The sequence below is a fragment of the Zootermopsis nevadensis genome, unplaced genomic scaffold (genome assembly GCF_977971745.1).
Source record: "Zootermopsis nevadensis isolate Lab colony 2312 unplaced genomic scaffold, Znev_1.0 Znev_ptg000009l, whole genome shotgun sequence".
Classification (NCBI taxonomy): Eukaryota; Metazoa; Arthropoda; class Insecta; order Blattodea; family Termopsidae; genus Zootermopsis; species Zootermopsis nevadensis.
Window position 1 is genome coordinate 6153662 of NW_028259141.1, and position 12406 is coordinate 6166067.

General features: G+C 37.5%; 1 protein-coding gene across 5 annotated transcripts in view; it reads left to right on the top strand.

Moving 5' to 3' along the window:
• The window catches only part of Kdm2 (Lysine demethylase 2), a 66909-nt gene that overhangs the window by 33344 nt on the left and 21159 nt on the right, over positions 1-12406 (top strand). For 3 of the 5 annotated variants that reach the window (XM_022062948.2, XM_087345640.1, XM_087345641.1), the window contains exon 3: positions 9952-10096. In XM_022062948.2, the coding sequence (XP_021918640.1) occupies positions 9952-10096 (145 nt within the window). Of the gene's footprint in view, positions 1-2337; positions 2501-3778; positions 3875-9951; positions 10097-12406 lie in introns of those variants that run through there. The other 2 variants (XM_022062947.2, XM_022062946.2) reach the window with 2 other exon arrangements.

Consider the following 12406-nt stretch of genomic DNA (forward strand, 5'->3'; position numbering starts at 1 on the left):
ATCTCTACAAATTTACTCGTGAATTATGAAAATACGCGGACACACTGTTTGAGCGTCATCTGCGAGAGAAAAACTCAAAGTCTGTTCTGAATAAGCAACTGCAGTTCTGTCCTTCAAATCGTTGATGTTGGCCTCCGGAGTGTGGTACACACAGTCTCTTCTGGATATCACCTCATTCCTCTAAAAAAAGTTGTTCTTTGAGTAAAAAGTTCGCTATGTCTGACCTGAAACGTAATTTACATAGGTATTATATATAGTAACGACTTCTGCTATTATCTACCCCTAGCAAGCAAAGGGGAGACATTTCTGAGATAAGTTTACAGCTACTCATGTGAAAATGATAAAATGCAGTGAATTTTTGCATGGAATATTCTATGAATGAAAAAGAGTTATGATAAAAATGTTAAATTACTTTCATGACATTTCCCTGGAAAAACTGAGGAAAACCTAAATCGGGATATCGGGTTTCCGGCCCGAGATTTTTATAGAGATCTCCCGAATAAGTAACACTCGCCCGATTCGTTCGATAATGTCTCGGTGACATTTAACTATTTGCATTATTTCATACTGCACACACTCACGTCTCATAGACGCGTTGAATGTTTCTTGGAAAACGTATTTTGTATTACAACAGTGACGTTAGAACACAAATGTTTATGAACATTACATGCGTACTAAATATATTCAGAATATTCTTCTTTTAAACAAGGTTTGGGCTGTTATGACCTGTTCTGAAGTCAAAAGTGATAAATCCACTTATTTTATGAGCGTTCCAAATCTTGTTCACAAATAACTTAACTAACTATTTGGCTTACCGAACCCTAAGGTTCATCACCGAATTAACCAAAGCCCTCCACCGGACCCTGGCCTGGGCCATCAAAATCCAGTTTCCTTCAACTCCTATCTCCCAAAGATCCCGCCTGAGATTTTCCTCCCATCTACGTCTAGGTCTCCCCAGTGGTCTCTTCCCCTCAGGCTTCCTCCTGCCTGAGATTATCCTCCCATCTACGTCTAGGTCTCCCCAGAGGTCTCTTCCCCTCAGGCTTCCTCCTGCCTGACATTATCCTCCCATCTACGTCTAGGTCTCCCCAGTGGTCTCTTCCCCTCAGGCTTCCCAACCAATACCTGGTGCACACTTCTTGCCCCATCCATGCGCGCTACATTCCCAGCCCATCTCATTCTTCTCGACTTAATCACCCTGACAAGTACGTCACTATGCAGTTTTCTCAATGCCCCATCGTCTTCTCACCTAGGCCCAAATATCCTCCTCTACACCCTAGTCTCAAACAGCTGCAATAACTTGTTCATAAATACGTTTATAAATATATAGCTCGTCGTCAAGTCTATGAAGGTACATTGTTGTTACAAGTTGCTTTACATTGACTTTGCAGACATTAACCCCTTGAGTTATATTTTCCTTTGCCAACTCTGTTGTATGTACGTGTATATTAATTTCTTATTTTATCTCTAGATGTCATTACATTCTAGCTTTAAAAAATCTCATATATATCTGACCTGTTCCTGTCTTTGATTTTTATTATGCGTGGAGCATTTACGTGTTTAAGAGTCGGTGTAGGCATGATTATGTAACCATTGTTGTCCTAAATATAATCAAAACCTCCTAATGCACCCATGCTCTAAATGAATTGATTTGGAACACAGATAAGCTGTATCCTGGACATTTACATTTTGATACATGTTCTGTTGTATCTCCATTTACTAATATTGCTACTGGATTTTCTTCACGTTCATTGTCATTGCTTTAGTTGTAGATATTTTTGATTTTATTTAGTTACATTTTATTGTCCGTTAAGAGCATCTGATAATGAAAAAGCATCATAGTTCTTTATCTATTTTTATACGTTTTGATCTTTACTGGTTTTAATTCCAGCCTAGTGCTGAAGTTAAGGATGGGTAGGAGCATTACTCCCTCACCCTAATGGTTTATAGTGGGACAGTTTATTGGTTTTGATTATTTTTATGCCGAGTGGCTCAAACAATATTTGTGCACAAACTTCAGAGTTTCCTTCGAAGCCCCAAAGCCTTTCATTTCCACAATAAAGAATTTTTTTCCGTCATCTAGTATGTACGTAAGAAGAATGTCGTGGGCTATACATGAACGCCATCTATAATCTGCATATTTTATACGTTGAAAGTATTTTACAGATTCCCTGCTAGATGGCAAGACGTGTAGTCAGTTAAAATTATGTCCGCTTGATGGTGCTGTGACACGATTTAAATGCTGCCAACATATACTTCTTGAGATTGTGGTTCAGCGTGTGGTGCTTTCAAAAAATACTTTTCTTACAAGTTTGGTAATCTTGTATGACGTTTCTGTATCCAATCTGCGAGAGTCCAGGCAAGTCGTGGTGAGCGAAGTGTGCGGTACGGACGTTTTTGCGGAAGTCAGGAAGCAAAATATTTCGTAAGAAGCCGAAAGATCGGATTATGTACCATGGGAGACAGCATCTCGGGGAAACGAGTGTTAACGAGACAGCTTGTAAGACAACCATTTTTCTTATTCGTTGAGTATTATAACCATTGTTGCAATTCTTTTCATGGTTTTCGCCGATATATTTGCAGTCGCCATCATGGGCATTGTGTCTGTCACGAACCCACGATGTATACTGAGAACTTTTTACTGAATCGCAACAATGGTGTTTGTCAATTTGTAACTGCTCTGTAAGCGTGACGTTATCAGTTCTGTAAGCTGCTGGAGCACAAAATAACAGTGTTCAGATGCGGACACTAAATGCAGTTGTCTAATTGTTTCAGAAGTGGGTCAAGATTCCTGAAATTACAGGTGTTGGGATGTAAACAGTAGTAGGTGTATAACTCTATCAGCTGATATGCATTGTTGGTGCACATGTACTGTTCGTGTCATAATATATTAGGTGTACTTTTAAGAAGGCGAGATCTTTTCATTCGCATGTTAATTATTTTTAACATGTTAACTTGCATAGTTTCGTGAATGTTTGAGATTTTCATGGTTGTTGACCAGTAATCTGATTATTTTCATTGTAATTACATTGAAATTTATCTTAACAGCATATTTGAAGTTCGAAGTGATGCTATTATTACCCATTCGTGACAGTGTGATGTTTTTAAATCTTTGTATAAGTGTGAAACTTGCGTTTTAAAGTTTGATATTGTGTGGTAATAATTGTGCAAGATTTTGATCACATTCACTTTATTTTATATCATAAACGAGATATACATGTTGCACTTTTAGCTTAATTTGTAAATATATTATCAGCATTTAACCCACAGTCGTTTATAATTGTGAGCAAAGTCAAGACAGTTAATTTTCATAGAATTATATCTCATCGTGTACCGCACTTGTAAGGCTGGCACATTACTTTTGTAGAACAGTAGTAACACATGTGACAGGTGATAGAACACACTGGTTTTTGTTGTTGTTTTTTGTTTTGTTTTTTGCAAAGCCCAATGTGCACAAGAAGCCTTATTTTCAAATGTGTACAACATGTGATACAGTTAAACACGGAAATATACCTTCTGCGGCCTTTATAGAGTCTATGTAACTTTAAACATTTCATTTTCAAATGGGAAAATAAATTTTTTTTTTGTAGGTTTACTTGAATTATTGAAATGAATTTTGTAAACATTTACATTATATGGATCAGATTTCGTTATAAAAGTAAATTTCATCCCGGCATTATGTTATTGTACCCTATGTTAAGAAAAAACGTTTTCATGATTCTCTGTTAAATGTGCAAAATAGTTTCGCTTGACTGTACCATTGCTCTCTCTGAGCGGTCAAGACACGCAGTTTCAGTTGATCAAAATGGCGTCGTCAGGTAGGAAGTGTGATGTTGGGCGCTCCGAAACACAGCGTGAATATATTATTCGTCCGGTACGTAAGACAATTCTGAATGGTGAAAGCGATTGTTTGAAATGTTTGCAAGTGCTTTTATGAAGGAATTTTGTACAAGGTTATATATTTTAGCTCTTCCACTGATTAATTATGACGTGAATGTTGTCCAAAGTGACGCCATCGAAAAACCATACCGCGTACATCTTTCTGCAGAAGTAGGCGCGAAGCTTCCACATAAACATACACATATGTATAAAATGTGTTGTATTTCGTATGTTATTTATTCCTATACTGTGAATAATGCGAAGACCACTTGGTAGGAAAAATACATGACTTAGAGTACAGATTTTCCTCCGCTCTTGCTTGTGGCCTTGTTATTGATTATATTCGTGCGCAGAACGGGCCATCAGTTTAACCAGGGTGACGTTTAGAACCGCCCTGTACTTCTACCTGGGCAACAAATTTGTGAAAGAATTCGTATTTAATTTATAATTTATTTGAAATGCGTAATTTTTATGCCGAGGAATGAATGTGTTCTGCTGGTATCGGTCATTTTTTTTTCAAAGTATGTTACTTATGCTCAATTTATATTGGCAGTGTGCAATTCGGAATTTAAAAGATTAACAATTTTTTGTTCTGTTGATGTTATTCCAATCGTATATACCATTTTCAGTATCAGATGAGAATATCAAATAAATCTAATAAGTCCAAGAATTGTTAGGTTCTAAGATTCAGAAGGCCATGGTATTTTGTTTTGCCAACTTGTATTGTCTTATGTTACATATGTCACAAGGTAGTTGTGAGAATTTTTTATTATCCTAGATTGCAATTGCCCACTGATTTATCCCACAGACTTTGCGAACCACGAAGTGTGGGAACAACACAGAGTACTTGGAGTTCAGTTCGATAAATAATGCAACTTGCTTACAAAAATTACTATAAAATAACAAATTATAAACAGTTGGTTTTCATAGGGAAAGAAATAGCAGGTAACTTGTCATCTCATTGTTTATAGTGAACCAGACTGTGAAAACCATCTATTAAATATGTTTTGAATTTTTTCTGGAAACATTGAGCAACATTTAAGACTTACTTATTCAGAACATGATTAAAAATTACACTTATCATTTACAAGTTGGAATTTCTAAGCTTCAGGCATTTCACTGTTATTATAAAGGAAGGTTTGTAGCAAGTGTGGTCAAATTTCATTCAACATCTTGGGCGAAAGAGTTTAATGCCTGTCAAGTTGTGCAACAGATTGTGATGCTAGCAGAGCCAGTAATAAGCTACAGCCTAATCAGAGTTCAAGGAAGATATTGCTGTGTTACAGTAAATGTTAGAAATGCTCTCTGTTCTTCCACTCACGTTCCTAATGCTTCTGTAACGAGTATTCACACGTGCAAAAAGTTTTGGGAAATGGAGAATATTTTTCCTCGGTTCTTTATTTAGGTGTAATCTGTAAACATTTTGCTTTGGGGCTGTGGTCAGGGTAGCATGCTGATGGGAAACCAGTAATTAATAATTCTGGCCCCATACCCTTCCCTTAAATGCCTTTTATCTGTGGGTAGTGCATATAGGCATTCTTCATCTGTTAATTGGTAAAAAATGAAGTATCCGTTCCATATCCCTATCATAATTATATTCTCAGAACTAGTTACATTTGTTCTGTCTGTATTGACACTGCACTATATACTAATTTAGGTGTTTGTAGTAGAACTGCATGCATTAGTCTTAGATTGTGAGAGCTCTATTATATGTTGTATAAATTTGTCTCCTCATGTAAAGGAAACCAAACCTCATCACAGAAGAAAGTCAGAGGGAAGTCTATTTCACCATTGTGAACAGAATTAGGATCTATTTATAAACATTCACTGTATTAGCATGATCACATTGTTGTAATTTATGGACTACCACTGTTTTAATTCATCTGGTGTTGTGTATCATGTTTCAATGTTGTTTTTATTCATTTGTGAATATGTTTTGTTATTTGAAGCAAGGTTACCCCCTTCACCTCCTGTTCTGTTTATATATTTCTTAACTTAGCTGTGGACCTATCCACCCCTGCCCTGTCTAAATGTTATGAACTCTTTCTGTGGTTTTCTGGAGCATGTTGGTGAGAGAGCACCCTGCTCATCTTATCATGAATTTATCACCACAATTGGATCTTAATGACCTCATTCACTAGGCATGCCTTGTGTCCTGTGATTCTAGCTAGTAGTCATCTCATCAGAATTCATTCTGTGATCTGTTTCTATACAATGTTCTTCTATGGAGGATTTATCTGATTGTCAGGCATTTATGGTAGCATGTTGTTTGCATCTGGATTTTGTGGTGTGCCTCATCTGTCCAACATACATATGCATTTACACAATGCATTTTATGTTTGACATGTTTGCCCCACATCTTTCATCAGCCTCATCATGTTGGTACTCTTCTTGGTTGGCCATTGCATTATGGTAATGCTATAATTAAGAAATTTTCTGAACATATCAGGGGTTGACTGCGTGAATTGTTTTACAGCCTTCCAAGGTGGTTTGCATCTATGAATGTTCATTTGGTTTTTGGTGAAGTGAAGTGGCACTCTATTGTACTGTATCCAGTTTGGTGGAATATTTTTCTTAAGTGTTGTATTTCACCATCTAGACTGAGTAACAAGTTGTCTTGGCTCATTTTGTTAGTGTACGTATAACAGGCTTCTTGCGTATGGGACGGCTGTGCAAGTTCATTTAATTTCTTCTTGAAATGTTGTTGGCTTTGTGCTGTACACCACATCATTCATTTGTTCCCACAAGAAATGGACAGATGGGGTTAAATCTGGTGTGTTTGTCGGGTATCCCCACATGACTCAAAATAAACACTGTAGGATTTAAGGAAACCTATGGTTTATGTCATGTACCAATGCTGTGTATGTTGTCACCTTTGTGAAAATAAAGTTCAGTTTGAACTTTGTGTGAGGTGGGGTATTATTTAACCGATGTCCAAAATTAAATTCTTGTAGTTCTGGTGCAGTTACAGATTATCAGATGTGTTTGAAATCTGTTTAGTAATCTTTGAGTTACAACATACAGCCACTAGTAACTGTTGGTAGTGGTTTATTGTTACCTTCAGTTTGTTGGATCGCCTAGTGGTTAGCGTGCTCGCCACTGGACCCAAGGTTCGTGGGTTCGAACCCAGCCGAGGTCGATGGATTTTTAAGGGTGATAAAAATCCGTAGCAGAAGTTCCTTCAGAGGGGAAGTAAAGCCGGCGGTCCCATGTCGTAGATTTACGGCACGTAAAAGAACCTTACGAGCATGAAATGATATGTTTTGTAAGCAGAATTCAGCGGCCATTTCTCACCCATGTGTCTTGTGATTCTCTACTAGATGACTCTAGCAGACAAATTAAGATTGAGTAGAAATTTTGCAGAGGCTTGTCACTCACTACTCACAGATGCACACTTCAAGGACAAAGAAACCTCCCATATGAGAAGAGGCCAAGGCCTGAAATTGGGCTATAGTGCCATTGGATGGATGTTTGTTGGAATCAGGGTATAAGTTCAAACATTTTGATCAAAATGTGACTGCTGTTGAAGACTACATTTAATTTTGTGTGTAATTAGTGAAACTCTCATTTCAGGCACCCCACACACACAAACACTGAGGATGTTGTTCAGTAGTTGTGTTGAACATAAATTCATTATTTTAATATGAGTCACTATGTAATTTGTAATCTTAATTTTGGCTGCTGTTGGACTCCAAATCTTCTTTGCATTAATTTCTAGTTGTTGTTCTTACCTAGGATTTATTATTCTTGACTGTCTTCTGTTAAAATACCAAGCACTATCATTTGCTTGGTAACTGATAATATGGAAACAGCTGATAACATTGTAATCACGGTGTAGAAGTTAAGCTGTTCTGCTACATGATGTGGTGGTACTTAGGTGGAGAGGAGGTATGGCTCGTGCTCATTCTTGACCTCAGTACTATATGGGGTTGATTGGTCAGTGTCATGCCCTGGCTGCACTTTACCCTGAGAAAGGATCCCGGTACGTATTGGGTAGGAGTAGGGTCGGTCCCAGGGCCAGTCTGGTTGCAAAGGCTAGAAGAAAAATCCTTTGCTACTGGGCATCCAATCTGTAGTCAGACACTATGCTGACTGAGCTACGCCAGTTAAATAACAGCGTAAAACAATGAAATTATAACATATCACTGAACTTATTTCCAGAAATAAAATCACAACACTTGGGATTACTGCTCATTTGGTTGTGATGACACCTGGAAATTTTGTCAGTGAAATTTTAAGTAGGGTCACAGTGTCCCCCCCCCCTCCCAGATATATGTTAATTCTGGAAAAATTAAGAATGTTAAGAAACTATGGAGATAGTCCTGTGTAGTTGCACATTTTGTTGAAAATTCTTGTGATCATACCAAAAATTTGGCCTCAGAATGTGAATTGAATTTCTCATACATCAGAGAACTTTCATATATATATATATGGCAGAGCCCCGATTATCTGACCTTGAGTTATCAGACATTCGGTTCTAACCGACATGCCATGTTGGAATGCTCTGTTTATCAACAGTCAACTTAGCATATAGTGGAATCCCACCCCACACATACGTTTCATGTACTAAATGCCTTGCTGCAAAGAAAAGGAAGGAGGCTTGGAAGCAAGTATCAATTACTAATTTGTTACAAAAGTAACTCATTTATTAATTTACATTTTGTTAAATACTATTTTTGTCTGTGAGATTTTTTCTTTTGATGCTGTTTTCTATTTTATTAGTAATTTAATAATATCATATTGAGTTGATATTTACTCCTGTCTTTTTCATTAATCTTCACATTTTATCTGACATTTTCAATTATTTGGCCCTATGTATGTTGTAAAATCAGGACTATACTGTAATATCTGCTTCACATAATGGTCCTCAGGAATGGATTGTGAATGAACAATTCCATGGTCTGTTGACCACACTGAAAAATTGTTATAATCATTGGTGACTTGGCTGATGAGAGTTTTGTTGTTTTGAATTGTAAGAAGATTGGAACAAAGTTTCTTCTGTCTCAGTATTTTTTCTCTGTTGAGAATTTTAGGGACCATTTTAGTAGAATACTTCATGTTTATTTGCCATATGTTTTCCTTTGGTGTGTTGAAATGCCATCAATTTGTCATTTGTGACTTTCAGTTTGAATGATTGCTTTCCACCCTCTCAATGTAAATTTTTTCCAGATAAAACATCCACATAAATGATCTTATTTTGTGTCTGTCAGAGACATTTGTAACATTGTGATAGCAGTACTAAAAGGATAAATTATTATCATCAATTTTTATTAGGTGTCGTCAAGACATGGACTACACCTTCTAATATTTTAAAATAAAGTACACTTCTTAATGGAATCAGATTACTGTATTATGAGACCTAGATACTGTTCATATCCCGTATATTAGACGGTTTGAAAGAATGAGTGTTCAGTGATACAGTACATAAGCTATTTACAAACTTAAAAAACATTTTTGATGATTCATTTTGCATGTTCTTGGAATGTAGCATACAAATAGTTTATGGAAAATTTATAATTTTTTAAAAATTTAATTTAAATAAATTAAAGGCGATGCATTATTCCCATTGTTTTGTTAATTTGTCTAGAAGGGAAGTAGTAAATTTGGGGATGGAATTGATTTGACCAGGTGATCATGCTGTTGGTGTAGACATATGTGAAAGTATAAATATGACAGAAAATGCAAAATCTACAACCCAGCAGTGGTATAGGTCTGCGTGTAATGTAGACCAGTAGAAAACAGATGAAGAAAAATATAACATCAGTAGGTAATAAATAGATCCTTCAAATATGTGAATGTCAAATATAAGGAATCAATTGAAGTCGGGTTATTCCTAATATTAGTTCCCACTGGCCAGCACATACTTGTCCTTACTACGGGAAAAGGAAAGAGTATAAGGGATTTCGATATTTTATGAAAGCTCTTTGTTACCTGGTTTAAAATAAAAGACAGGCCACCGCCTCATCCGCTGGATACCTACTGAGGCTAATCTAGCTGACCCCATTTCACAAAATGAATATTTATTTACTTCTGTTATACTCATTGAATGTTACTTATGTATTTCTTTTGCAGCGAGATCGCAAAGAACGAAAGCACTACACAGATGACTGGGCTCTTGGAGATGAGGAAATTGAAGGTCGGCGTTCGTTCCGATTGGAAGACAAGATGGAAAGTGACCGTTTTCCACAGTGTTTTGTTAAGGATATGGTAGGATCAGGTATGTTTATGTTTGAAAGCATTTTTGTAGTGGTGTGATTTGTATGACATGTACCTCTGTTACCACTCATGGGTTGTGTAACTTAGAATCAGAAGTTCTATGAGGTTTAACTACGTTAAGCATCTCTCATGTCAGGGCCCAGGTTAAATCACTGACATTTAATGAACCAGTGTTCCCTTATATAAAATTATAAATATATTCAAAACTATCAGTGATAAAAAATACAAATTAAAATACATGTTACAATTAATAAAACATACATTGCAGAACTTGGTATTGTTTACATTTGAGCGCAGCCATGTGATGTTGGCATTTGATCATTTCCCCAGGGTAAATTAGCTGGGGCACGAAGCTGATTGCGCACTTCCATCTGATGCTTAGATTAAGAATGTTTCTAGCATTATCTCAACTCCTCCATACATCTTCATCTATGTGATGCGTAAGGACAATTTGACATTTAAATTTTAGTGTGCCAAGAAGTGGCACTTGGGAACAGTGAAACATATTGTTCGTGTTTTAAGCGGCCCATCCACGTATGAGTCTGGCTTGCAAGTCCGGTTCAGCTCGGGTTCCATTGAGCCAAACTTGTTTGTGGGTGGGGTGTCACGAGCCGAGTCTGCTATGCATGTGTGGTGAAATATATCCGAGCCCGGCTCACGAGTCAAGCTCGCCGAGCCAGACTCGCAAGTCAGACTCTTACGTGGATGGGCCGCTTTAGTCTGTGATACATTCAAATGTTGAAAGTTAATAATGTTGTGATGTGAATTTACATTTTGTAAACTCAGTTTAACAGTAAAATTGCTGATGTTTGTTCTGTTTCAGTCTACATAAATTAATGGAAATAATTTTTGTTAGCACAAACTGCATTATATTTAATCTTTTTTTTTTTTTTTTTTCAAAATAGCTATTTAAATTAATATAAATATCTAAAATAGTTTTAATTTTCTTTCATCAAAATTTGGGTATGTAAACTACAGTTGTCTAATAAGTAATTATTTTTTTTAAGTGAGGTATCAAAGTTACTGACATCAATTAAACGCTCCTCCCAGCTTTGAAGGTAAACCAGTGGCTTAAGTGTTTAGAATTGATATAAAAACCAGTATTAATAAGAGGACATTGCACTTGTTACCTACATTTTGGAACATGTGGTGGCCAGACTATGGAGTTCTGGGCAGTCGTCCAAATATATAAATTATTGTGTTTTTTTTACCTGTATTTGCATTTCTTGCTCCAGCTGAACATGTTTTTCTTTTACAATGTGATTTACCAAGGTTTGAAAATATATCTCTTTTTATATTTATGTGTGTGTGTATGTATATATATATATATATATAGTGTGACGTGTTGCCTTGAGAGCAGCATAACAATGTCAATAAACAGTTTAGTTGTCTGTTTATTGACATTGTCGCGTCTGGCATTGTTGTAACCGTTTATAGACATTGTTGTATTTGGCATTGTTGTATTTGGCATTGTTGTATTTGTTTATAGCCATTGTTGCGTTAGACATTATTGTGTCGCATTGTTGTGTCTGTTTAATGACATTGTTGTATTCATTTATAATTGTTGCGTTTAGCATTGTTGCGTTTAGCATTGTTGCATAGACATTGTTGTATTTCTATAAAAGCCGATTGACACAGCCTTCGACACAGTCTGGGTCCAAGGCCTCCTATACAAACTGACCGTCCTCAACTTCCCGTCGTACTTGGTAAAAACCATCTCTTCCTACCTCGCTGACCGGACATTCCAGACATCCTTCCAGTCGGCCACGTCCACACGTCGTACCATGCGGGCTGGAGTTGTGCAGGGCGGAATTCTCTCCCCTGTGCTCTTCAGTCTGTATGTCAACGACATACCCACACCGTCCCGCCACGTCGAGTTAGCACAATACGCGGACGACACGGCTCTAGTAGCCACGTCCCGTAGCCCAACGCTTCTCGTCAGGTATCTGGAGACCTACCTCAGTAGACTTGAGCTCTGGCTCAGGGCCTGGAGGATTGCTATCAACGTCTCGAAGAGCACCGCGGTTCTCTTCATCTCCGCGAGAAGACACATCCAACAGCCCCGAGCAGTGCAGTTCCTCGGACAGCCGATCCAATGGGTCAAAACAGCGCAGTATCTGGGGGTCACCCTTGACGCCGGGCTTACTTGGTCGGCGCACGTCAACCAAGTGGGAAAGAAGGCAGCGCAACGATTAGGTGTGCTAGGCCCGCTTATCAATAGGAGAAGTGGCCTGTCAATCAGGAACGGTGTACTACTCTATAAGCAGCTCATCCGTCCCATAATGGATTACGCATGCCCGATCTGGAGGTC